The sequence below is a fragment of the Tiliqua scincoides genome, chromosome 2 (genome assembly GCF_035046505.1).
Source record: "Tiliqua scincoides isolate rTilSci1 chromosome 2, rTilSci1.hap2, whole genome shotgun sequence".
Lineage (NCBI taxonomy): Eukaryota > Metazoa > Chordata > Lepidosauria > Squamata > Scincidae > Tiliqua > Tiliqua scincoides.
Genome location: NC_089822.1, coordinates 206,989,836 through 207,017,801, shown reverse-complemented (window position 1 = coordinate 207,017,801; position 27,966 = coordinate 206,989,836). Strand labels below are relative to the sequence as shown.

At 44.4% G+C, this 27,966-nt stretch overlaps 2 protein-coding genes across 2 annotated transcripts in view; one reads left to right on the top strand and one right to left on the bottom strand.

Moving 5' to 3' along the window:
- LOC136641997 (semaphorin-3D-like) overlaps positions 1 to 27,966 on the top strand; it is a 56,099-nt gene that overhangs the window by 22,963 nt on the left and 5,170 nt on the right. Inside the window, exons 3-16 of the mRNA XM_066618156.1 lie at positions 4,810 to 4,970; positions 5,571 to 5,633; positions 7,151 to 7,270; positions 8,523 to 8,625; positions 8,986 to 9,114; positions 10,268 to 10,413; positions 11,462 to 11,576; positions 12,294 to 12,363; positions 13,089 to 13,233; positions 14,106 to 14,328; positions 22,115 to 22,203; positions 24,099 to 24,140; positions 24,353 to 24,510; positions 25,203 to 25,267. Coding sequence (XP_066474253.1) covers positions 4,810 to 4,970; positions 5,571 to 5,633; positions 7,151 to 7,270; positions 8,523 to 8,625; positions 8,986 to 9,114; positions 10,268 to 10,413; positions 11,462 to 11,576; positions 12,294 to 12,363; positions 13,089 to 13,233; positions 14,106 to 14,328; positions 22,115 to 22,203; positions 24,099 to 24,140; positions 24,353 to 24,510; positions 25,203 to 25,267 — 1,629 coding nt within the window. The remainder of the gene's footprint in view (positions 1 to 4,809; positions 4,971 to 5,570; positions 5,634 to 7,150; positions 7,271 to 8,522; positions 8,626 to 8,985; positions 9,115 to 10,267; positions 10,414 to 11,461; positions 11,577 to 12,293; positions 12,364 to 13,088; positions 13,234 to 14,105; positions 14,329 to 22,114; positions 22,204 to 24,098; positions 24,141 to 24,352; positions 24,511 to 25,202; positions 25,268 to 27,966) is intronic.
- Positions 12,315 to 27,966, bottom strand: part of RAD54L2 (RAD54 like 2) — a 122,351-nt gene continuing 106,699 nt past the window's right edge. Inside the window, exon 23 of the mRNA XM_066618153.1 lies at positions 12,315 to 12,392. Within this exon, the coding sequence (XP_066474250.1) occupies positions 12,340 to 12,392 (53 nt within the window). The 3' untranslated portion in view covers positions 12,315 to 12,339. The remainder of the gene's footprint in view (positions 12,393 to 27,966) is intronic.

The following is a 27,966-nucleotide window of genomic DNA, read 5'->3' as shown; positions in this document are numbered from 1 at the left end:
ACAATGTTACATTTTCCTTCTTTCTTTTCATTTCTTGTTTTGGAGATTTGTTTACTTTGAAAAAGAGTTGGCTTTCAAGTGAAGCTTTGTTCTCCTTTCCCACTGTGTGGGGGGACACATGCAATCTGGATCTGAACCGTGGTGGGGGCAAAATCATAAAGCCTGCCTACTCCCCAACTATCATTTTGCTCCATATGCATGCACCCCCACATGCTTTAAAAAAAACAAAAAACACAGACTTTCATAAGCATTTAAAGTAAAGTGATTTGGCCCTAAGCCCAGCTATTTCACAATCCCATCTCAAGATCCCTCCACGAGTCCTTTGCAGAATATTTCTTAGACCACCACATCAGATATAGTGGGTGATATTTTGCAAACTCAGCATTACCTTGTAATAAAATTGTAACCCCAGCACAGAAGAAGGTTTAAGCAAAGAATTGGTGACACTTCATATCCGGACAAAAGTGCAGTGAAATTCAATTGAACTGGGCTGCCAGTTGGGAAACCTACCCCATATCTGTTTTAGTGGGCTAAACAAACCACACATAGGACTGAAAGCAAGTATGACCATTCATTCCCAGTGCAGTGGATATGCACACCATGCTCAGGCCTGACCCAAGCCACCCTGTCCCCTGGAACCAACCACATTTGGCGGCACCACCAGCCCCTTTTTTATTTTTGCACAATCTCACAGGGTCTGCCATGTTTCTTCTCTCCATTCCCTATCTATGCAGTGAGGGCCCCATCTGCTGCTGCTGCCGCCACCACCACCTGCGCAAGCTGATCACTACCTCGTGCCATTTCACATGTAGCCAAAGCAAAGCAGGAGCACAGTGGAGCTGTGAACATAAGAACAGCGCCACTGGATCAGGCCATAGGCCCATCTAGTCCAGCTTCCTGTATCTCACAGCGGCCCATCAAATGCCCCAGGGAGCACACCAGATAACAAGAGATCTGTGACCACTCTTAGCAGCCATTGCCACTGTTCCTCCCCCTCTCAGGGCACAATCCTAACCAGGTCTACTCTGAAGTAAGTCCTATTTTGTTCAATGGGGCTTACTCTCGGGAAAGTGTGGTTAGGATTGCAGCTTCAGTCTTTTAAAATGGAAGGAGACAGTGATGATCAACTGGGGCAGGAAAGAGCAGCAGAGACACGGACAGAGCTGCTGCAGATGAAACACTGCCATTGAAAATAGTCAGGAATGGGGGCCTGAGGACAGGCCTGAGGAATTGGGGACATGGAAGGATAAGTCCTGTGACATGCTTCTAGGACCTACCAGGTCCAACTAGAGAGCTGGCCCTAGCCATGCTAAGAATCCACAAAGGAAAGTCGTTTACTATTATTAACTGCCAAGTATTATTCTAGTTCTGATTATTAAGAATGTATATGCATTGCTTTTCAACCAAAAAGTTCGCAACACGGTTTTACAGACAAAAATCAAACAACTAAATGGCTCCCTGTCCCAGAAGGGTTCACAGTCTTAAAAGATGCAGAAGAACACCAGCAAACAGCCATATGAAAAGACACTGTCCTGGGGTGAAGAGGGACAGTTATTCTCCCCCTACTAAATATAAGAGGAGGGGAGCACCACTTGAAAAAAAAACAAAAAAGTCTCTTCTTTACCCAGTTAGGAGGGGTAACAACCAGACCAGGTTTGCCTTTCTTCCATAAGATCTGAGGGGAGAAGAGATAGAAAAACAATGTGGAGTGCTGAGGGAAGAAAGCATCTGTCCACCCTACCCCTTTCTTGGCAGCCAAAGAAGAGAGCAGGGTGGGTAGAAGCTTCCCTCTCCCTATGGCGCTGCAGGAATAAAGCACCTGTCCACCCCACCCTCTTTCTTGGAGAAGGAGGCACCCAGAATGCCTCCTCTCTCCGCAAGCAAGAAAGGGGGCCAGTGGACACTTTTCCTGTAGCACTGCTGAGGAAAGAAGGCATCCACTCACCCTTGTCTCAGTTACCAAGAAAGGACACAGAGTGGATGCTTCCTTCCCTTAGCACAGCTGAGGAAAGCAAAATCTTCTTGCTTCCCCAGAGAGAGAACAGAGCAGCTCACTTAGGGGAGAAAGTTGTTCTGTGGTCATCTCTTTGCTGCCCTTTGCTTCTGCGATTGCAATTTCTAGAGGCCTGCTATGCCTAAAGGTGGGTATGGCCCTGTGGGCTTCAAGGGTCGGTTAGGTGGGGGGTCCTCACGAGCGTCTGGGCACTTGGCCCAACTCCATTGTCATTCGTGAATGTGAGTCTCCATATTATTTGACATTGAGCTCCAAGAGGATAGCTTAGCCCTAGGGAATCCAGCTGTAATCCAGTTGATTAGACTGGACAGGGTGACAGGAGAGCATGCAGAGAAGTCCTTGACCCCTTCAGTGTTCCCAAAATGACATTCTCAGGGGACTTGGCCTATAGCTGACCCTTGAGAGTTAGGAGAACAGCTTTTTAACAGCAGAGAAACAGCAACTCTTAGGGCATATATGACACCTACTTAACATTCTGTGTTTGTTTAGACTACATATTGTATTAAGACTCTTGATGTCACTATTCCTTTAAGTAACAAGCTGCAGAGGCAAGAGGAAACTCTGGGGAAGAGAGAGAAAAAGCAGATTCTAGTTAATTTGAATGACTATGGTTTTGCCTTTGCAGATTTTTACAGTGTGCTTTTGACAAATGTTGGGTTTTGCTTAGTCAGTATGTCTAGACTCAAGTGTAGGATTTGACAAACTAGGCAGAAGAGTTGAACTGATAGGATCTTGTTCTCCTGAAAGATGAATCTGTAAAACTACTGAGACAATTTACATCAACAAAAACTGCCTGTAGATAATATCACAGAAAAGGAGCTTTAGCAAGCACTGAATTGGTCAGAAACATTATGGATGCTGGCAACTTGGGGTTGAATTAGATGTGATGTTAAAGGAAAGAAGAGGAGGATTAAAAAAGGAAACAGGCTACTATGAGAGCCCCCAATCTGGCTAACACCCCTTACATTGCAGTCCTAATCTAGATCACACACAACCCACACAGAGAAACTTTCTTAAAAAAAAGAATGGAAAGTCTGTTCATGAAGCCCATAGAGCCCCTGTTAAAACAAAGAAAAGCTCTATAGTGCACTGTTGCACTGAAAAATGGTGGTTTAGACTAGCTAATCCATGTAAACCACCTTGAATGCTATCTAAAAAACAGCAAAATGTGGTATATAAATACCTCTCTGTGTGTGTCTGTGTGTGTGTTAAACCAGAGTCTGAGTGGAAAGCAGCTCGTTCACACAGGGAAAAGGACAACACTTTATTGAAGGCAATAAAGGACCTGAAAGCTGATGCTGAAGAAATTACAGGCGTAAAAGCTGAAATTAATTTTCTTATGCAAACTGTCCAGGGTTCGAGCTGAAGTGCTAATTAACGAAGGAGAAACAAACACAATGCTAAAGAACAAAGTCGGGTAGGACCTGCTGGCCATAGTCAGGGGGAGGGTCACACTTGGAAGCATTGCTTCAGATATGGCAGGAAGAAAGGGAGGGTGCCTGTAATACCCACCCAGCTTTCTACTCTTTGCCAGAAGAGTGAGGGCTGCTTCCACATTCTGTTTTTAAAACACAGAGGTGAATAATTTGTATGCATGGCTTTCTGTGAAGAAGCAATGTATATGACAGTCGTAGGCAACCTTTTAAGAAAGAAGCAGGACTCTGGGCATTGAGTAAATAGTGTGGGCAGTGGTAATCGGAGCCTGCTCAAGGTACAGAGGGGGAGACGTATCAGCCTGCCAGGTTATGCTCATTTTTTAAAATTTTATTTACTTATTTATTCTAAGAAATTCTCAGAGCAAGTAATAACTGTGTTAAACTTGCTCTGCTTATGAAATTCTATAGCACAGTGTTTCTCAAACTGTGCGTCGGGACCCACTAGGTGGGTCACGAACCAATTTCAGGTGGGTTCCCATTCATTTCAATATTTTATTTCTAATATATTAGATTTGATGCTACCATGGTATGTGACTGCATTTGGGGAAATGTCACATGTCTACTTTTAACAGGCTACTATATATATATGCTTTTAATGGTGAGTTATTTGATTTTGTAAACCGCTTTGTGAACTTTTAGTTGAAAAGCGGTATAATAATAATAATAATAATATTATTATTATTATTAACAGTATTATTATTAACAGTATTTATATACCACTTTTCAACTAAAAGTTCACAAAGCGGTTTACAGAGAAAAATCAAATAACTAATGGCTCCCTGTCCCAAAAGGGCTCACAATCTAAAAAGATGCAAATGAATACCAGCAGACAGCCACTAGATGATGATGATGATGATGATGATGATGATGATGATGATGATGATGATGATGATAATAATAATAATAATAATAATAATAATAATAATAAATGGCACTTACTCATGGGTAGGATTGCAACCTAGGATTGTTAAAAAATTTCCTGCTTGATGATGTCAGTTCCGGTCATGACATCACTTCTGGTGGGTCCTGAAAGATTCTCATTCTAAAAAGTGGGTCCCAGTGCTAAATGTGTGAGAACCACTGCTATAGCACAAACAAACCATTAAAAGGATAGCCACAATAAACCACAACAGCAATGTTAGCTCAATGTGTTTCTGAACAGGAAAAGTTTAAGTTCCTACACAAACTCGGTGTGCTCCCCATGTGTGCATTTCGAGGCAAAGAGGCTTTTTATTAGTTTTATGCAGCAGTGTTTTCGTGTAAAGTTTGCTTTTTGTTTTATTTGTAAGCCTCTTTGAGTTTTCATGAAAAGCATGATATCATTTCATTAATTCAATATTTCCTTGCTCCACCTTACAGACCTACTTAGATCAAACAGCTCCCACCTGCTGCTGGCCTCTGAAGATGAACTGGCATTCCAATCCCTTCTGGTGGATGAAGACCGGGCATGGCTGATGGCAGGTGCCAAGAACCATATATTCTTGCTGCACCTTGACAGCCCCAACAAAGAACCTCAGAAGGTCAGTGCCAGGGGAAATTCTCAAAGCTGTCCATTATTTTTCACTATCAGGTGGTGGGGCTTGATTTCTATTTAATACCGAGAGGCCGTTGATATTGTACATGAAGCAAATTGCAAGATTAACCCCACAGACAGGCTGATTCAGCCTCCAGGTCCCGTCCACAATCTGATCCTGATTGAACTGAGAAGCATTGAATAACTGGGGGGTATCCTTGTTTCAGGAAGGGGGGGGAAGGAGCAGAAGAGGAAATGAGACAGAGAGAAGAGTGGTGGACTAGAGAATGGAAATGGATTAGAAAAAGAAGGTGGGGTGGAAGAGGAAGTGTGGAGCTACCCAACTCTCAAGCCAACAGCTCCTCCAGCTTTCCTCTTCCATTTCATTCCCCTCTTCCAACCAGGGAGTAGGAGAAACAGAGGCTGATACTAAGTAAGGGGACAGCATGTGGCACTCTGCCTCAGGTGCCAAGAGATATTGGACTGGTTCTGAGCAGAAGCCAAATTTGCAAAAGGGGGATGGTCAATCCATGCAAAAATAAAAATAAAAAAATACAAACTCTGCACCCTAAGAGTAACAGAGCCCTGGTTGTGTTTTCTCTTCCAGATTTTCTGGCCAGCTCCTCGAGAGCAGGTAGAACAATGCAGACTGGCTGGGAAGAATCCCGAGGTAAAATAGGGCAGCATGGCTCAGACTGACTGAGGTGTCTTCTGAAAGCTCAATGACCTGTGCTAATAACCTGGAGATCTATGGATATCTATAGATACCTATTTCTGTAGGACAACAAGAGCAACTTCTTTTTAAGAATTGCTTGGCTCTAGCCACAGTCAGCAGCAATAGCTTGACAACTGTAAAAAATGGAGTGACTGGCAGGAGCTTTTGCTCTGGCCAATTTACTTAGGCTTATTTGGGAGGGGGAGCCTTAGTGATGGGACATTGATAAGGAGGGAAAAGTAACCTTGCACTAATTCTTTTCAAAGAGCTTCATCATATCTACACATATGGATAGCCTTTTGGTTGGCAACCTTCAGTCTCGAAAGACTATGGTATAAGCCTACAGCACCCGGTATTCCCAGGCGGTCTCCCATCCAAGTACTAACCAGGCCTGGCCCTGCTTAGCTTCCGAGATCAGACAAGATCAGGCATGTGCAGGATAGCCTTTTAAGTAAATTGAATCAACCTTTTCCAAGGTTTTTTAGAGCACAATTGTAAGTGCTCATTGTAAAGCACGTTTGTGCCTCCATGGGAGTAAGCCACGCCGGTTCATTGAGGTGTGCCAGCCCACGGAGGCCAAATCCAGCCTCTGCAGCAGCAAGGAACAATAAGTTTGTGCCGGCCAAGCTCAGCTGATGCAGGGGTCTGAGGGGGTGGGCAGAGGGTGGGGAGGAGGTGAGAGGGAGGAGTTTTGGGGCAGGGGCAGGTGGTGGGTGGGCCTGGACTCCGCAGTTATGCTAGAGCCTAGCCACTGTTCCTGGGCAGCACGAAGTGGCTCCTGGGTACTCCGTTCTGCTCGAATCTGTGCCACCTTGTCGGGTGGTGTAGAACCAAGTAGACCCATTGGGCAGCTGTGGCTCTCACCGGAGTAAGGGGAAAAGTTTCCCCTTGTCCCTGGCTGAGCCACAGATGTCCCCAAACTTGAGCTGGATACAATGCAGGCCCGCTGTCCTGTCTGTTCCAGTGCAAGCTAGGATTGTGCTGCCGATCTTTAAAAACAGTTTCACGTGTAGGAGAGAGAGGGATGTGTGCTATTGATTATGGGTGCTAGCCATTAGGCACTTGTGGTGATCATACCATTCACACCCCTATTGCAGGTTTTACAGGTGGCTAGTTTTAGTTTTGCTAAAGTGCCATTTGAAGCATTACAAATTCCCATGGCAGATAATTTTTTTAAAAACCACAAAACAAGTGTACAACTGGCAATGACAGTCCAAATCAATTTTGTCTTTTTTCACTGTACACTTAAGTTCAATAACCAGAGAGTTGACAGACAACCAAGAAAAACTTCCAGATAGTCAAGGATTTTCAAGAGATTAGTCAGCCAGCATCTAAAGTGCAGAAAGTTCAAGATGGGATGCTTATAGATACCATTAGATCTGGATCCTGATGATAAGCTTGGACTGTCAGACTTTTCTAATGGGAACCCATGTAAAACCCTGCCATCTTTTACATCTTTCACTCCTTATCAGACAGAATGTGCCAATTTCATACGCATCCTTCAGCGCTTCAACAGCAGTCATGTGTTTGCCTGTGGCACAGGTTCCTATCAACCCATGTGTGCCTTTGTCCAGCTAACAACTGGAGTAGAGGTGAGTTGCATTTTCTCAGGGCCATTCTTCATGTGGAGCAATCACTTCACAGCTGTCCAGGCTTTCAGCCCAACACAGATGATGCTCTGTGTTTTTGCCCTTTGTAGAGGCAGTGAAAAACACTCTGTAAAGATACCCAAGAGGAGCAGAAGGTGCTGGGGGCAAGATTGAATATTGGGGATTAGTAACTCCTGGGCCAGCAGCCTACCTCTCTCATACCTCCAGTCCATAGGACCTCTCCTACAGTGTAGACAGCTGTCAGCTTGTCAGTTCCATTGACTTCAATTGGACTTTTCCATATGTATGCAGGCAGAAGTTTAAGGCCAAGTTTGACTCTTTGGATTAGCATAAAAATAATAAGGGAACCTCAAGATATTTAAAATTTATATCATTTATTCCAAGCATTTAAAGTGCTTCACATACATTATCTCAGTAACTGAACTAGCTTACTGTCATGTCCTTCCAGGAAATCTATGTGAATTATTAACTGGTAAAAGACTAAGGCTTCTATTTTAAAGATTTCCAGTCCTCTCACAGGACTACAATAAGCAGGTGCTGTTGATGATTAGGGAAGGATTAGCCATTTCAGACCCTGCCATACACCCCATCCATGTTGTAATCATTTAGTGCAAACACGCACACCCAAACAAAAACATAGCCCCCCTGGCCAGTCTAAGACACAAGGCTGCAACTCTATGATACATTTTTGAGATATACTGAGTGTACAGCTTAATAGTGCCAAGACCACCCCAACTAAAACTTTCATAAGGCAACCACTCTATGGTAAGAGCTCCATAGCATGCCTGAAGATTCAGTTTAGCTCTTTACTTTGGCATCTTTCGTTCCAAAGGTGAAGTAGAAACAGAGTAAGCAAGCATCCATGATACAGATTAAAGTAGTTGGGTCATAAAACCATAGAGGGGGAAGGGACCAAGGTCATTTAATCCACTTCCATGACCCGAGGCAGGACCACTGATCCACTCAGGGCCCCACAGGTCACTACAGTATCATGGGTCAAATGTAGAGAATAAGTGCACTGCAAAAAGGTGCTCACAGGGTAGATGGATGGTGTACGAAGAGAGTGGGACTCAGTGATACCCCATTGTATCTTGGCCCACCACCTCATCCCCTCCAGTTCAGGCGTTCCCCTGAGGAATTAGCCCCACACTCAAATTATCTTCAGTGTGATAATTTTTCTGTTTGCAGTGCTAACTTGTGCTTGGGCTAAAATCTTTCTTTTGGGCCTCTTCAGGAAACAGGTATTCCAGCTATGCACCTAGTGACCCACTCCATTGGATCTGGGAGAGGCAAGTGTCCATACAGCCCCCATGAGCCTTTCACTGGCCTAGTCATAGGTAAGAGGATAGAAAGTGGAGAGAACAACCTAGCCAATGCAGTGATGTAAACATTCAAAAAGAAGTCAATATACTACCAGCTTCATCTCTAGCAGTGGCTTCTAGTCTAACTCTCTGAGTGCATCCATTCAGCTATGGCTTCTTCTCTTGCTCATTTTGCCATTTCTGCATGTCTATGACAGGAAAAGCTTCATTTTTTGAATTACTTCCTACTGAAAACACAAGAATCCAGCAGAGTGAATGCAACCCTACCTGCATTCCTTCTCCAGCATGACTTTCCTCACTCAAGTGTTTGGTTGGGGGGGGGGGGGACACTTCTTTAGATATTTTGCCAATATGGTTCTCTTCTGGATTCCACAGATGGGGAATTTTATTCAGGCACTTCCATTAATTTCATGGGCAGCAGTGCTGCCTTCTTCCGGACACGGTTTGGCAGGGGTGAGCAGAACTACATCCGAACAGAACAGAACCAAGACTACTGGTTAAATGGTAAGTAGATGGTAATGGAATAAGCTGAAAAGACTACACAGACCTACAAAAATCCTTTTTTTAGTTGCCAAGGATGTTTTTATAAATGTAAGATTTTATAAGGTGCTGAATCCAAAAATAGTTTTGCCTGATTGGCTCTGTGTGTGTTGGCATCCTTCAGTCTCGGAAGACTATGGTATCACGCTCTGAATGGTGGTTCTGGAACAGAGTGCCCTCTCCAGGGCAGGAAGCCTGGGTAACGTAGATATGGAGGATAGACTGTTACCCATGCAGCAAATCCCCCCTCTCCACGTCGCTGAAATGGTCCAATGGAGCCAATACGGTTGGTTCCAGCGGCATTACAGGAGTTGCCGTAACGTGACTGTGTTCAGCCATGAACTGCCTCAGGGACTCCGGCTCCGGATTTTGCCTCGAGGTTGACTCCTGAAGCCTTTTCCATAACTGGATGTAGCCACAAGGCAGTGGAGGTTTGGGATCAGAGTTTTCCTTCTCTCAGATGAGCTGCCTTCCCAGGCTAATGAGTCCCACCTACCTGGCTCTAGTTTTGGGATTACAGCATAGCTAATTTATATGCTGATTCAAGCAGCTTCCCACTTCCTGCTGGAATTAAGGTGTCTAGGCTGGACTGTCCAGCCACTGAAGTGGCCCTCGGAGCACTGGCATTCAACCTACCAAGAGTGAATTCAGCACACATTAATCACACCGCACAGAATAACTCGGCAGCTTGTCACAGCTCCTAGTTTTTCTAGCTGTTAGCAGCAGTCATGTGCAGTTTTATAGCTGTCAGCAGTGGATAGCATTCTCCAGTGGCAGTGCATACCATTTTCGACTCCTTTAGATAGCAGCACCCTGCTACATTCTCAGCTATTAGCAACATGTTGTGCCTTAAGCTTAGGCCATTCATTCTCCCAATAAGAGGTAGTTTCAAGCAGCCTGTACAATCAATGAATGGCAGCCTCTGCTAACACAATACTAGGTCCTTCCAGGTTTACTGCACGTCACCTTAGATCCCTCCACAATCATGTGTGTGATGGATAAATATAAAGAAAGAAGACCAAGACAATTAGAAGAAGAATAAAGAGGTCCAAGATAAAGAGTGCCGTCATGTGTTCTGCCAATGGGCTGCTTTCTATCGAAATGTCTCTCTTCACAGAGCCTGTTTTTGTTGGGACCTATGTCATCCCCGACACTGACAAACATGACGATGATAAGGTGTACTTCTTTTTCCGGGAGGCTGCTGTGGAATCTGGACAGTGGGAGAGGAGGCGCATCCATGCCCGGGTGGCTCGTGTCTGCAAGGTAAGCTATAGGTATTTTCTGTACAACGTAGTTTAAGTTCAAAGAACCTGCTTCTGGTTTATCCCATAGACATTGTTGTTTAATGGTTCTTGGAGTCAGGAAACGTTCTCTTCCAATGGTACTGTCTCTGATAAGGTAGTCCAGTATCATTATCTCAATATATCAAGCAGAAGGCTGAAACGACAAGTTTTCAGTCACTAACAGGTGTCTTGTTTTCCCCATTCTGTGGTTTCAGTGCTATTCTTGTTCCACCTCTCTCTGTGTTTAGAACAGGGCCTGGCCTGGGGGTCACATTCAGCTCTCCGGAGGATTTTATACACACACACACACACACACACACACACACATACACACCAATACTGGGATACTTGGAATATAAATTAAAGTTAATGACTATATTAAACTCACATGGAGCAGAAACTGAGACCAAAAAAATGATGATTTGCATCGTAGGTTGCTTGATGCTTTTTCAAAATACATTCCCCCTCTTCCTGTGCAAGTCGGTTTTGCCCTCTGCTCCCCTCCTTCCACCCACTTATTGTGTTCAATCAAACTCTCACTACATCAGTTCTCCATGTATGTATTTATTTATTTTCTGGCCCTGGACATCATGTCAGATAAGCAACGCAGCCCTCCTGCTGAAAAGTTTGGAAACCCCACAAACATTGTGGGTGGAGCAGAGTTATTTCCATTGTGCAAAACAGAACACATTCTAATTGGGACATTGTTCCTTTTTGTGTGAGTTGATCACCTGTCAAAAACTTTGTATACTTACTAGAGAATAAGTTCAACTGAATTCTGTAGGATTTACTTTGGAGTAAACTTGCATGGGAACTGGTGATGTGAAGGAAAAAAGTGCTGGGTGTTCACACTTTCCTATGGCAACTTTCAGAAGGGATGAACAGCGCCACTGGCTAGCTTGAAAGATCTATTATGAGCATTACAGGATTGATTCCAAACAGAGGAGTAGCTTGGTATATAATCTAGACAAAGAGGCCATGGAGGACTTTGAGATGATTCCTGATCAAGGCCTGCTTTTTGTTGACAGAATGATGTTGGTGGGAAGCACAGCCTCATCAATCGCTGGAGCACATTCCTTAAAGCTCGACTGATCTGCTCTATCCCAGGTCTTCAGGGCACTGAAACTCATTTTGATCAGCTGGGTAAGTTTTCATTGTTGTTTCTTTCTTTCCCAGGGCAATCCAGTCATTTGATTCTGGCCTGTGACATTTGTTCCCTTACCTTGGGGTTGCATTGTGGCCACATTGGTACTGGAAAGTTGGATAGGCTTGGGCTCAAATAGAATTGACAGAATAAATTATTAGCCTTTAAAAGGTGGTGAAGAATATGAGCAAGAATTGGTGGAGGCCTGTTCGGTGACATTAGTGTGCACGATAGCTCATTGGTAGTTTGAAAATGGTGTTATATTTTTTACTCAGAAATAAGTCCATTTTGTTCAGTAAGACTCAGGCTGTAATCCTATCTTACTCTCCAGAAACAAACACCTCTGCTCATTGGCCCTCCCCCATCACTGACAGAAGCAGAATGATCAAAGTAAACAAATAAAAGCAAGTCTACTTAATCTATATAAATTTGTCCAAGATTCATAGTCCATGTCTTTTCATTTTTCTGGTGCAGAAGGCATACTGCTCAATTCTTAATCTGTGCAGTAACGTTGACCTGCCCCTTTCCTCATTCCCGGGCTCCATCTTAACAGCTCCATAAGGACCTAGTTAGCTAGAGGTGCTTTTTCCTAGATCTAAAGGTCCAAAGTCAGGTAGGTGGATGAATGGAGACATTGCTATGATCAGAGCATAGCTGCATTTCCAAGAATGTGCAACTCCTCAACTTGTGGGTGAATCTCTCTCTCTCTCCCCCAGAGGATGTCTTCCTCCTTCACACCCGCAATTCGCAGAACCCTCTTGTTTACGGTCTCTTCACAGTATCCAGGTTAGTGCAAACATGAGCAACACACAGTACTAAGGGAAGGAAATCATTGCTTTTTTTTTTATTTCAGGCAGCTATTTTTACCCTGCTCAGCTGACAAGATTCTCAGAGCAGCTTGTATAAAAGCAAAAACAATAAAACACAAGAGCAGAGCAGGTAGTCTTGGTGGCAAAACAGAATTTAAAAGCCTTTGTTTGGATGAGCTGTGCTGCAGCATGACTGAGTTCATTTTGCATATTGTCCTTGTGCCTCTGATATACAAGGATGCACAACTGCCTTATGGGATCAGTACTGTGGTTCTGACTTGGGAGATTTGAACTGCAATCCAATAGGTACAAATAGCAGCTTTCCTCCTCGGGTAAACAGTAGTTTTCTTGAGGGGGTTTCATGAGGAAAATGAGGGGGTAAAGCCCCCACACTGTGTCAAAATCTTGCTACAGATGACAGCCTCCCACCGCTGCAATTTTTTTTAAAGTTAAATTGATATAAATATAGTCACACATTTCATGTCTTATCTACTTTGATTCTGAATCTCAAACTTTCTGGGGTCAAGATCCTTGCATGAAATTAAAGGCTCTCTGGTTTTACAGCAGATTCTAAAGCAGATTGTTTTGCACGGACACATAATATATGTTCTTTGTGCTGATTCATGGCTCTGCAGCATCAATAGAATATGACTAAGATTTTCCAGTCAGCCCCGTACCATACCTTGCCTTTTTCTCTCCTAGTGGCATTTTTAGTGGCTCTGCTGTGTGTGTTTATTCCCTGGCAGCCATTCGAGCTGCTTTCAATGGACCTTTTGCACACAAGGAAGGCTTGGATTACCAGTGGGTAGAATACAAGGGACGAATACCCTACCCCCGTCCTGGAACGGTATGTATGGGAACTGCAAATTCCGATGTCCTTCTGTTCTCTAGCAGCTATGCAATGGAGTACAGTTTATGAAGCCAACCTCATTAACTCATGGAAATATTAAATGCAGGTCCAAGTGAAGCCAGGCACAAGCTCAGAAATGAACCTCAGTACTCCTTTGAGTTGTCAGACTTTGGGTTGCAACTCTTTGCTTGTGTATCACTTCCAGAAATACAGGAGTAGCGTCAGTACGAGCATTTTCCCCATGCATTTGCCATGACCTTGTAGGATGTTCTGGCTGCATCTCACAGGCTATGCTCAATAGCAGAAGTCGCATAAAAGACATGGAATACTTCCCTATGCCCTCTCATAGGCTGCAAACATTCACAGATGGGGTACAATGAGGAGGCCTGCTCTAAACTGCTCTGAGAGTAGCACATTTCCACAAGCAGCAGGAGTTGGCCAAGGAAAGGTGTCCTGCCTTTCAGGAATGGCCAGCCCTTGTGTTGAATCCTCTCAGCAGAAACCAGTAACTTCTGCCTGATAACAAAGATGTAATGTCAAATTCAACCAAACACAGCAGCATACATAACTGCCGCTGTACTGTTACTCTGGAAACTGGACAGAACTGTGAGATGGTGGCATCATGGAGGAAACTAAAGACACTCTCATCATTCATGCAAGTGTTCTGTACTGTATTGGATTGTTTTTCAAAGTGTTGCGGCAACCTACAGCCTGATTTATTGTGCCATATATTTTCATGACATACAAAAACCTATGTTACAAATTCATTCGTTTCTCATGTACCCCCTCACTTCTGTCATAGTGCTGCTACTTGTAGGATTTTAATATGATGTTCTCTCCCTTTCTTTCAATGACTTCTTTCTTTCCAGTGTCCCAGTGAAACATATGACCCACTCCTCCAGTCAACAAAGGATTTTCCTGATGATGTGATCAACTTTATGCGTAATCACCATCTGATGTGGGACCCCATTTATCCGCTCCACTGGAAACCAGTTTTGATGCGAGTCAATGTGCCCTTCCGAATCCAGCAGTTTTTGGTGGACAGAGTAGATACAGAGGCTGGACAGTTTGATGTCCTCTTTCTTGGAACAGGTAGAGTTTTCAAGGCACAGTTGCTCTCCAGTTTTATTTATTATTGTTAAATTTATATCCTGTATTCTTTAATCACAGAGCTCAAGGCAGGATGCGTGTGTTTGTGTGTGTGTGGTTCCCAAGTTACCTCCCATCCAGACACTGTCTCATCCGCTTAGTTTCAGAAAGATTGCTGCACTAATGTGCCTCCAGATCATGCATTACTGCATGTAGCATACTGTAAAGACCCTTCTTGGCACGTGCCTGCAATCCTAAACTCACTTACTATTCCATTAAATTCAGTGGGGCTTACTTCTGACTAAACATATACAACTGGAAAAGGAGTGTTTTTGCTATTTTTTAATGCTATCAACTGAAAAGTTATTTGTGCAGCTGAGACTTACAGCCCAAGTAGATGTGATGGCACGACAATCCTCCCTGGACCATACAAATCTCTATAAAACTATTTACTAACTCAACTCCAGATTGGACAACTTCTGGATATACCACTTATATTTCTACTTTTCTGCCTAAATTTAGGACCAAAACATCCGTGGTTGCTCTGGTTAATGGCCTTCAGTAGGGGGGGAGGACCTTTCAGGTCAGTTTCTGCCTGATCTCTCAATGATCTTTGATACCATTGACCAGGTACCTGTTATGTATGTAAGTTATGCATGATCGAAATCCTGCATAACTGATTGGCCCAGACTTATGGCTGGCCAATCGGGTGATGGATCAAAATCCTACCATCCAATTGGCCCTCTAGTAAGGTTTCAATTGCACCAAACATGGGACGTCTGGGCGGAGTTAAGTGCTATAAAAAGCCAGGGGTTTGCCTTGTATTCAGCAATGTTCTGTTCTGAAGATAAACGTATTGAGCTGTTATCACTATGCCTTCCTTTATTCGCATGGACCCACCATATAACAGTACCCCAGTCAGGAAGTTCAGAAGGATGGGCTTGAAGGGAATACTGTTTCCCAGAGGCTCTGCTTCTAATTGTCAGGCAGGTTCCAGAAGAAAGTGCTGCTAGAGGATGCCTGCTCAACTCTTCTGGTCCCAACATCTTTACAAAGTTGCTAGGAGAGGTTGTTTTGGAGTGCAGAATCACCAGTATGCTGGTGACACCCAGCTCTATCTCTCCTTTGTAGATCAGTGTCTGGCAAGCTTTGAGACACTGAATCTGGTAGACAAACTGAAATTTTATTGAGGCACCAGGAAAGCTGCTTCTGAAGTGGGTTTACAACCTATTTTGGATGGATCCTGTGAAGGGGTGTTGCTGGATCCGTTCCTGCTCCTGAAGGTGCAAGTAGCAGCTGTAGCTAAGGTTCCCTTTGTGCAGCTTCACTTGGTGCACCAGCTCAGCTCATTCTGAAGAAAGCAAAGCTGGTTTTGGTAATCCATGCTTTACAGCCCAATACTCTCTAAATCCCTAACAAACTCCCTGCATGGTGATGCAGCGGCGTGGCTACAAGTGGCTACCACTGTATCCCTCCGGGGTTTCTCAGCTACTAGAAGTCTCCATGAAGTACGGGAACATTTGTCTCCTTGCCCTGCTATAAACCCCAGCTGGAGCTATGGGTCAACTAGGACCTGGGCCAGCTTAATCACTGGTGCAAGTCTGCGTTGATCTGAGAAGGCAGATCGGGCCTGGGAAAGGAATCAGGATTCGGCATGTGCCACTACCCCCCAGGCCTGATCCACCCTTCTCCCCACCATCATCCCACTGTTGTGCCCATCCCTCCCCCGTTCTGCACACTCCCTGACCTGTTCAACACCTCCCTCCATCCTCCTGCATGGGGTTACCTGCTCCAGAATCACTGTGGTGTTTCTTCTGCCGGGACAGAAAGGTGAACTAAAAACCTTTTTAAGAAATAGAAGTTCAGCATGGGAGGGGGGAACCAAATCTTCCCCTTACCCATACTATTCTCCAAACAACTTCTCCCTAACCATGTTTCTCCTATAGGAGGTTTACTGCCATTATCTATTTTATTGGATTTGTAATCCGCCTTTCTCCCCAAAGGGCACCCAAAGCAGCTAACAACACTTAAAATACATAAAACTATAAAAAGACAATAAAAGAACAATAGATAATGAGAGAACAATTATTAAAACAGAACAATTATTAAAAAGCAGCCATCATGCCTTCTATCATGGATCAAAGGCTTTCTGGAATAAAAAAAGTCATACTGGGATTAAAGCAATTTGGGAGAAGTGTGTGGGGGGGGGGAGATCAATCAAAGGAATGATACAACTCCCTGCTTCCTCTCATGCTTCTCTTCAAATCTCACCCCTCCCTGCACCTCTACACACACCACTTTCCAGTGAATCAGCAGCCAGCAACTCAGTTCTGTGACTTGCTAGCACCTTGCTAGCTTAGCCCTGAGCAGCATACAGCATTTGTTGTTTGTGACATTCGGTTTACAGTGCCATCCTGGTCACCTTTTTGCTGGTAGCACAAATAGAATTGAAGGAACTAAGATGTGACCTTTCGCATGACTCAGTGAAGTATGTATCCTGCCACAAAATACATCCGCTTCTCTCCGGATGATTGGACAATGCTGATTTAAAATATTCTGCAGGTTTACAGAAACTATAGGACTGTAGTTTTGGAAAGGGGTAATTGATAACATCAGCTCAGTGCATTGCAAATATCAAATCAATTTTAGAAACATAACCAAAAAATATAAAAAAGTAACTATGCATGATGTTATACACACACACACGCACGCACACATCTTGAGCATAGCATGTAGATATTACAACCAGTACAAATTGCAAAAAATTCATCACACCTAAAAAAAATATGTGAAAAGGGAAAATTATTATGCCTTGGGTGTCCTATTGCAGGGGGAAAGGTAGGGCAGAAATCATTTTTAAAAACTATTTATTATGGTTATGGAATAACTTCCATATAAAATCCTCAGTGTAGAAAAAATGACCATATAACATGGTTGTTCAGCAATGTTGTTTGAACTGCTGAATAATTGAGATGTTTGTATTGATTTCTGAGAATTTCATTGTGGGGGACAGAAGCCCTCCACTCTTAGGTAAAATCCTGTGTATCCAAAATGGAACTAGTCTGGCTCAGCTGTGTCTTGTTCAGCCACTGTTATAACCTTATTACGCCTCACATCCTTACACTTGGGCCAGGAAGCCCTGATAACACTCGCAGACTGTCCCACAGGAAAATGGGAAGTGAAAAAATATCACTGTCCAGTACTGAAGTCCTTTAGAACAACGGGCCAGAATGATGTCACAGGCACCCTACTGCAATTACCCCTGGGATGAGCTGAGTTGTCCTTTCTAGGTCAGCCAATGTGAGAAGCTGAAAGTGAATTTTCAAGCACACTTGTCCTTTGGGAACAGGGTGATCTGCCCCTTCCACTACTGGAGACAAGAGATTGCATATGCCACCTGCCTAAAGGTATGCCTCAGTGCAGGAATCAGGTAGTTAGAACCAGTTTATAGTTTATTTTGTCCTGCCAATGACCATGACACTCTCTCTCTTGTATGCTTTTTTCATTAAATAAATACAGTGAACCCGCAGTATCCACAGGTCCGGCATCAGCAGATTTGACTTCATGTGGGTGCCAGAGGATACTGGGGTTCATGCTTAAATGACTTTTAAACATGAAAGAGTACAAAAATTAGGGCTTCTACCATTTCATGCCAACAGTTTACAATGCATTTGGGGTGAACCTGGGAAGAGCAGGGTGTTAAAACAGGGTAAAAGTTATCAGCCAAAAGAATTGCTCTTCTACCCAGGCTGCTTACAAACTAAGGCATAAAAGAAACTTATGCCAAAGATTAAGATTGAAAGGAAGTTTACTTACAGTCTGATGTAAGCTCATACAGTCACTTACTCACATCAAGGTTCTCCACACTGAAAGCCCAGGAGCCCTAAGCCCCTGGATGCATGCAGGTATAATAAGAACAATAGCTAAAGCCAGAGACTAGAAGAAACACATCTGTAATGCAACAAAGGTCAGCAAACAGGAAGCTATATATACACAAAAAAGAAATCAGCAAAGGACACACCCTTTACAATGACCATTAAAGCAACCAGATTCCATTTTACTTCAAATAACTAAATCCTTCCTTGACTGGTGGATACTACTCAGTGTTGCCATTCAGTGTTGCAGGGAAACTTAAATGTAAGTAAGTGTAAATTCATGCACATTGGGGCAAAAAATCAAAACTTCACTTATAGGCTGATGGGTTCTGAGCTGTCTGTGACAGATCAGGAGAGAGATCTTGGGGTGGTGGTGGACAGGTCAATGAATGTGCGGCAGCAGTAAAGATGGCCAATTCTATGCTTGGGATCATTAGAAAACATGAGAACATTAGAAAACGTATTGAGAACAAAACGGCTAATATTGTAATGCTATTGTACTAATCGATGGGTAAGGCCACACCTAAAGTATTGTGTCCAGTTTTGGTCGCCACATCTCCAAAAGGACATAGTAGAAATGGAAAAGGTGCAAGAGAGAGCGACCAAGATGATTACTGGGCTGGGGCACCTTCCTTATGAGGAAAGGCTATGGCGTTTGGGCCTCTTCAGCCTAGAAAAGAGACGCCTGAGGAGGGACATGATTGAGACATACAAAATTATTCATGGGAAGGATAAAGTGGATAGAGAGATGCTCTTTACACTCTCACATAACACCAGAACCAGGGGACATCCACTAAAATTGAGTGTTGGGAGAGTTAGAACAGACAAAAGAAAATATTTCTTTACTCAGCGTGTGGTTGGTCTGTGGAACTCTTTGCCACAGGATGTGGTGACGGCATCTGGCCTGGATGCCTTTAAAAGGGGATTGGACAAGTTTCTGGAGGAAAAATCCATTACGGGTTACAAGCCATGATGTGTATGCGCAACCTCCTGATGTTAGAAATGGGCTATGTCAGAATGCCAGATGCAAGGGAGGGCACCAGGATGCAGGTCTCTTGTTATCTGGTGTGCTCCCTGGGGCATTTGGTGGGCCGCTGTGAGATACAGGAAGCTGGACTAGATGGGCTAAGGCCTGATCCAGTGGGGTTGGTCTTATGTTCTTATGCTGCCCCTCACTATAAATATTGCATTTGTCACACAATGATCACAAAATCTGGTTTTTAAAATTCCCTCACATAACCAATTGGGTTGTATCCGATGTCATTAAATGCTACCTCTTGTTCATTTCAAAGGGCAGATCTGATGTATGAGTACCCTAGGCACATGCATTGGCTTCTGAACATTTGATTTGATCTTAGCATTCATTTTCAAACATATACACTAAGCATTTGTTTTAAACAAATTCACTCATAACATAGCATAACATTATTAACATAAATGATTAAATGACTTGGGTGCTCTCTGGCAACTTTGTCTTTATAAAAGAGCAGGAGGGAATGTATTACTCCCCAAAACTCCCTTGTGTTATTTTTTATTAATTTGTACCCCGCCTTTTTGCCCAACGGGCACACAAGGCGGCTAACAAACAATTTAAAAATACAACATGAAAAACAGTTAAAAACAATTTACAATGATTAAAAAGCTAAAAACAAAACAAACCCCGTGGATTTTCGTATAAAAAGCAAGAACGCCAGCCAGCCTGTCAACAATTAAAAGCTTTTTGAAATAAAAAGGTCTTCAGTCCACACTGAAACGTTAGCAACGAGGGAGCAGTTCTCAGTTCTAAGGGGAGGGTATTCCACAGTTCGGCGGCCACCACCGAGAAGGCCCTCTTCCTGGCCGCCACCCCTCTCACATCTCTTAGTGGCGGCACAGTCAAAAGGGCCCCCCCAGAAGATCTAAGAGCACGGGCCGGATTGTAGGGAAGGAGGCGGTCCCTCAAATACCCCGGACCCGAGCCGTAAAGGGCTTTAAAAGTCAAAACTAGCACCTTGAATTGGGCCCGGAACAGAACCGGCAACCAGTGTAGCCGCCGGAGCAACGGCTCAACAGAGTCAAACCGATGTGCCCCGGCAACCACATGAGCAGCCGCGTTCTGTACTAGTTGTAATTTCCGGACCGTCTTCAAAGGCAGCCCCACGTAGAGCGCATTGCAATAATCTAATCTAGATGTCACTAGGGCATGGGTTACTGTGGCCAGGTCCGCGCAGCTCAGGTACGGTCGCAGCTGGCGAATCAGCCGAAGCTGAGCAAAGGCTCCCCTGGCCACCGCCGCCACCTGGGACTCCAGGAGCAGCTGTGGATCCAGGAGAACCCCCAAGCTGCGGACCTGCTCCTTCAGAGGGAGTGCAACCCCATTCAGAGCAGGACGATAGTCCAGCACCCGAGCAGTGGATTTCTGAACCAAGAGCACCTCTGTCTTATCCGGATTTAATTTCAGCTTGTTCGCCCACATCCAGTCCCTAACCGCCTCCAGACAGCGATCCAGGACCCCAACCGCCTCCTCAGAATCAGGGGGAAAGGAGAGATAAAGCTGGGTGTCATCAGCGTACTGGTGGCAACCCACTCCAAACCCCCGGATGACCTCTCCCAGTGGCTTCATGTAGATGTTAAAAAGCATGGGGGATAAGATGGAACCCTGCGGCACCCCAAACCTCAGAGGTCGGGGTGCCGAACAGGCATCCCCCAGCACCACCTTCTGGGATCTGTCAGCCAGGAAGGAGCGGAAACCACTTCAAAACAGTGCCTCCAAGCCCCAACCCGGCCAGCCGGCCCAGAAGGTCACCATGGTCGATGGTGTCGAATGCCGCCAAGAGGTCCAGCAGGACTAACAGGGTTGCACTCCCCCTGTCCATCCCCCGGCGAAGGTCATCCACCAAGGCGACCAAGGCAGTCTCCGTCCCGAACCCCGGCCTGAAGCCAGATTGGAATGGGTCCAGATAATCCGTTTCCTCCAGTACCCTCTGAAGCTGGGACGCTACCACCCGCTCAATCACCTTGCCCAGGCATGGGATATTCGAGACCAGCCGAAAGTTATTTAAATTAGTGGGATCCAGGGAGGGCTTCTTCAGGAGGGGCTTCTTCTTCTTCTTATCTGCTTGGAAGGCCAAGGAGACATTCCTCTGCTATCTCAGTAAAACTGCCAATTAGCCTGCACTTGTAATTTCAGACTTCTTCAGACTCAGAGATGGATTTAGCTGGCTTGAGGGCATGCTAAACACATATAGTCTTTTTAAACATTTGAACATTTCTCTGTTAAGCTGCTAAACATATAAACTATAAGGTGTGAGCATGGCATTACATTTGCTTTCATTGAACATTTGGTCTGTTAGCATAACATTGGTTTGTGTTTGGGTTATGGCTTTTCTTTAGCTTGCACCAGCAAAACAAAAACAAACTAACAACCTTTCTGAGCCAGGATTTGGTGAGGGAGGGTTGTTGTGCCTCCAAAGTCCGCCCTCCCCCACGATGTAACCTTTGCTGTTATTGTTTCATATACGTACCTACTATGCTTCTAGGACGAGCTGTTCTTGTATCATCTTTGCGAATTAGATCAGAAGTGTCCATGTAGGTTTGTAGTGTATATGTGTGATAGTAAGTACACGCTCCGTTGACAGAGGTCAGACTGCAGCAGAAGCCTTCTTATAGGCTGCCTTCCAGACTAGAGATACTTCCACAGCAAAAACAGTCAACAGCTATTACGAGAGGGGCAGGAAAGGCAGCAACATTTTTCACAGCTTCTCTGTGTTTTGTGAAGCGTCTTCAGTAGCAGCTTGCAGAGCCTGGTTACTACACTTGGAGAAAAACTGCTTTAACTCACCTTGCCAGCTCTTACAAGCTTAGTAATGGAGTGCTGTAGGAAGTGATCTGCTTTCCTCCTGCAGTGACACATCCTTACATTTTGCTCCCTACAGATGAAGGCAAAGTTCTGAAGGTGGGAATTGCTGGCATTGGAGGTCAAGACCCTCAGGAAATTAGCCTGGAAGAGATCAGCATTTCAAAGGTATCAAGGAAACCTCTTTCCGCCCTTAAGTCTTTGCAGGTGTGGGCAGGGCTGGCCCATCCATGAGGCTGACTGAAGTGGCTGTCTTAGGCAGCAGATTGGCATGCAGGTTGGCACCCACCTCTGCCCACCCACTCTCCTCCACTGTTCCCTGAATAAGGAAGGGAAGAAGGGGGTGGATTGAAAGGAGAAGGGTGGAAAAGAGGTGGGCTAGAAAAACTCCAGGGAGTACAAAGAGAAGAGAATCCTATTCTCAGTTTCCCAATCCTATTCACAGTTTCCTGGAAGCAAGCCCCATTGACTCTAATGGGACTTACTTCTGAGTAGATATGCATAGTAGATGCTGCACCAAGTAAAGAAGGGGCTGCATTTGGTACAGCACATCAGGCACCAGGAGATCTTGGGTATGGATCCTTTTTGTAAACCCCAGTCTCTAGAAGACCATGAAGGTCAATCTGTGCTGGTTGAAAATGGCTGTTTTGTCTCTTCTGGGTGGGAGGAGAGATCCTGTGCCTCTTAACTGTTACAATGCTGAGTCACCACCCCACAGGTCCTTCCCTAGTTGGAAATTTAATGTGGAGTAACGCTTACCAAATCTCACCGTCTCCCCTGGAAAGCAAGTAAGGTTGCATTCCTAACCCACTTTCCAGCAGTGACATAAGGGCAATGCAACTCTGAGGTAAGGGAGCAAACATTGCCTTACCTTGAGGAGTTCTCTGGGACTGCCCCCCAACTGCAGGATGCAGCACATGCCCCACTGGCACAGCTATGCCAGTGTTGGAAAGCTGGTTAGGATTGCACCCTTAGTTTATTCCCTTATGTCAACTCCAGCAGAACTGGCAGTTATGACACACATATGACCTGCCAGTGATAGCCAATGGTCTGGTTCTCCCTCTCCTTTCAAAACATATACTACAACTTACTTGTGTCTTGATATGGTGCATTTTCTTGTCCCATGCTGGAGTGGGGCAAGATGGGATGGAACAACTCCAACAAGGAACTATATAATGTTGCAAAGTCTGCCAGGGAGTCCCAGCAACAAAGCACTGAGAAAACAGTTACAAGCCAGGCAAGTTAATCCTGAGCAGAAGAAAGTGCTAACAAAATTATTTGAGTCTAAACTCAAGGGCATAGTGTGCTCAGAGTTATGTGTTAATGAGACAATTTTGTAGCAACATACAGTTTCTTAGTTCTGCTGTAGCAGTTAAGATGGATTAAACACAATTAAACCATGACTAGATTTAAGATTTAAAGGGGTAAAAGTAGTATTTAGACTAAGAAGGGCTAAAGTGTAGATGTATCTAAGCAGCAGAACAAATGTCAAGGGAGACCAAAGGTTACAGTAGGCTTAGAACTAAAGTATATTTTGTCATGTGTGAAGTGGGTCACATTTCTGTGCTCCCAGAGGAGACTTGACCTTTATTCATCTCTCTTTGTCAGCTTCGTCACACCGGTTGATGTGGGTGTTCTTTAGTAGCCACACCATCGGGGTGGGCTCAATAACCTTGGGACTATATGCTAGCCCCACAGTCTTTATGAAGTTAAGCCCCATTGGTCTGACATGCTATAACAGGAATTGAGACATAGGTGCCTGCTGAGGAATTGTTTACAAGGAAACCCTAATTGCAAAGTGTCTGGAAAGTAAGGAGGCAGGCGAGTTAAGCACCTTTGTGTGTTTAGTGCTGGGAAAGTGTAAAGAACAGAAAAGTTCAAATCATGGCTACTGGGATTAAGGTTGTAATAGTTCTGCTTGGTATGATGATCAGCTAGGTAGTAGTCTAGGTTGCAGAACCACCCCCACCCATCGTTGGATGCAAGGATGCAGACATTAACAACATTAATGGTTGGAATTTGTGGAGTCTGTTCAAACAGTTGCTGTCTTCTCTTTCATGTAGATGCCTGCAGCCATCCTAGACATGCAGCTATCTGTAAAGAGGGTAAGTCTGTACAATATCTGTTAATATATCAACATCAGCTTCCTAGATGAATTACACCAGGGCAGACTTCTTTCAACATTTCTGAAATAAACTCAGCTATGGTTTGAATTTTTTCTCTATCACCATGAAGTCCATGAGAATTTGGCAGCTCTGATGACCTCTTAAATAGAAAGGGAACAAAACCTAATATGTCTTCTTGCTTCTTTGAGCAGCAGGAGATGTTTGTGAGTAGCACCAATGGCCTAGTCCAGCTCTCCTTGCATCGATGCGAACTCTATGGCAAAAGTTGTGCAGACTGCTGCCTTGCTAGAGACCCCTACTGCACCTGGGATGGTAAATCCTGCAGACCCTACCTGCTCACCAAAAAAAGGTAAGATCTCACATTATTCCTCTCCCCCTTTGCAAGCCTGCCTCTTTGCTCTTCTTATGCTTCCTTGTACTCTTGACTGGGGGAGTGGGGAGCGGGAAATTCACCTGGATCTATATGAGCAGGATATAAAGTGGTTGAATTGGACTGTCTGTGCATGACTGATCTGATTCACTTTCCTCACAGTGAAGGACCAGGCTCCTTTGTCTGTAACTTTCTGCTCAAGGCTTCAATCTTGAAATGATAATGTATCACAGAGAACAGCGCATTACTGCTCTCCACTGCTCATCTTCTTTGAGCTCAATATTCTTCTCCTTTTGTCCAGTGACAATTAGGCTACTGCAGGGACAGCATACGAGACAGTTTCTCATACACACTGAGGTGCTCATCCATTCATCTTGCTGGAGAAGGACATATTGATTTACTGATTAAGACAGTATTTCTAGTGCAAAAGCACAATAAGCCAATAGGGGAGAGAATGGTTTGGAACTCCAGAAGTCAATGTCCCTGCCATTCACTCCATTTCCTTGTCAAGTGGCACTATCCCTATGTTGGCACACAACTCTAACATGTTAATCCAGCTCCTGTTAATCCAGCTCAAAGGTGTGGCCTACCAATCTCATTGAGAGAAATGTGTGCCTGAACTCTGAAACTGAAATCTGGCTAAGCAAATAAACCAACCATCTTCCTTGCAGGCGAGCACAATGTCAAAACATGCTGAAAGCCAACCCAATCAGTCAGTGCCAGGACTCTGCAAAAGGTGAGTAAGGTGGCATGCCCTGGCACACAGGTAAGCTGCTTAGTCTCAACCAGGCAGGGAGTGGACATTGACACATAGCAATTCAGTTTCAAAAAATAAATTAAGGCCACAATCCTAACCAACTTTCCAGCATTGACATAAGGGTAATGCAACTCTGAGGTAAGGGAACAACCATTGCCTTACCTTGAGGAGATATCTGGATGCAGGATGCATCCTCCTTACCTTGAGGAGATACCAACTGCAGGATGCATCACATACCCCACTGGCACAGCTATGCCAGTGCTGGAAAGTTGGTTAGGATTGCACCCTAAGACACTCTCTTGGCCCAAGGCAGGCTTTAGCATCCTTAAAAATAATCTCTTGCCAGATGTGTATCCAGCCTTGTCTTTATCTCTCCGAACTGCCAAGGTGATTAGCCCACAGTGCACTCACTTAAGGGGGGGAGGTTAAACAGATCCCCTCCCCAAAAAACCACCTCAAAAATGAAATTTATCTTGTTTAAAGTGCATGTTGATTTACACTGAGGTTTAGGGCTGTCAAGGGCTGTTCCTTATTAATCCAGCCACAGCTGAATAAATGGAGGTGCTCACCTGAGTTTCCATAAACAGTGTCAACATTGCACTTAGTCATAGATGTTAATGTAAACCTAATGTTAGATCTGGTCTGCACAGATTCCGTGAAATGGGATTTGTGTTACTTCGAGCAAGGTGCTGTTCCTTGCTTTGTGCATGTATAAGTGTAAAGCAGGAGAACTGTGGTTTTTATCACTGTACACTTCCATAATGTCTTTTCTTCTGCCTTGTTCCTGAGTTAGCTATCTACAGGAATTTCTGGCAAGCAACTCCTCTCTATGTTCTCAAAGGTGAAATAAGCCCTCTAAATATGCCTCCAGCACCATCGTCGCATTTCCTTTTGCCTGGTAGTACCTACAATTAGAAAACATTAATTTTATTTTGCTATCAAAATATACATATAACATGTATTGAACTGCTTTTTGTCCTGTCGTATTTCCTAAGTTTGTATTTTGTGGGTAATGCAAGAAATAACTTCTTGATCAGCCATCAAGCAGCTAAGACAATGGCTTGGATCCAGCGGAGCTCAAGCATGAGTGGAAAAGCACATCCACTCGCGCAAGAGGCAAAGTTCCCATTTTCCATTCCCTTCCAGACACACAGTGTGTCACATTCAACATTGCCCAAGGTTTCCTTGACCCTGACACTGGAGGGCTGCAATGGGTTGCAGTGAGCAGGTGATGGGCATCCCATTCTACAAGTAGAACTCCACTCATTATTATTAGGCTCCAGGCTCCTGACAAATAGAATGTTAATTGCGGGAGAGGACATTCTACCAGTGTTTACATAAGTGTTCAGGTTCAAAAAAGCACACACTTACACAGGACCAGGGCCCCTTACTCACTTGGCCTCACCATCTTTTCAGAAGTGAGAGGGTTATATACTTAGTCAGCTCTTTAATATGGTAATCAGGGTATTTTATTTTCCTCCCAGGCAACCATTAATGTAAGCTTTCCGTAACACTAATGTGGGGGGAGGGATTGCACTCTAAGGGATTGCACTAATGGAGGAGTGAGTGTCCCATTGTTAGTGGAGTCAGCTGAATGCAAAGGACTGATGAATCAATCAAGAGGTGGGCAGGTCTGCACACCCAGAGCAATGGTAGGTGACACAGGGAGCACTCACCTTATGCCAATTCGTGTTCAGTCACAGCTAGAAAGATAGTATTAACACCACAAGCAGGCAATGCTCCTACATAACCCCTTCCCACAATACTGAGGAGTCAGTGTTGAATGCTGTTGCAAAGTTAGCTCTTCTCACACAGAGTACTAAATAAAAGAACAGGGTTTCTTACTGAGGTGGAGACTTACTCAATTTTGAGAGTGACCTGCATTAAGTTTAAAATTCTGAGTAGGGCAAGAGCCTCCAACAAATATGGCTGGACATGCTGCCGAAAGCTGGATGTCTGTTGTCAGGTCAGTTGCTCAGCCAGAATGTGTTGTTGGCAACCTTCAGTCTCGAAAGACTATGGTATCGCGCTCTGAAAGGTGGTTCTGGAACAGCGTCTAGCGTGGCTGAAAAGGCCAATTCGGGAGTGACAGTCCCTTCCACGCTGGGAGCAAGTGCAGTCTGTCCCTGGTCTGTCTTCCTGGCTATGGGCCTTCCTTCTTTGCCTCTTTGCCTCAGACTGTTGGCCAAGTGTCTCTTCAAACTGGGAAAGGCCATGCTGCACAGCCTGCCTCCAAGCGGGCCGCTCAGAGGCCAGGGTTTCCCACTGGTTGAGGTCCACTCCTAAGGCCTTCAGATCCCTCTTGCAGATGTCCTTGTATCGCAGCTGTGGTCTACCTGTAGGGCGCTTTCCTTGCACGAGTTCTCCATAGAGGAGATCCTTTGGGATCCGGCCATCATCCAGAATACATAATACATAAGCCAGAATACATAATAATAATAATAATAATAATAATAATAATAATAATAATAATAGTATAGCACTGGGTGTGCAAAGTGCTTCAAATGAATTATCTCCATGTAATCCTAGCAACTACCTTGTAAAATAAAGGCAGTATTAACGTAAAGTACTTTACACGGAAAGGCAGTATTAGCCGCATACTGCAGCTGAAAGGGAGTAGCTTGCTGAAGGCCCACCTGTTGAGTTCATGGTAAAGGTGAGATTCAAACCTTCAAGGC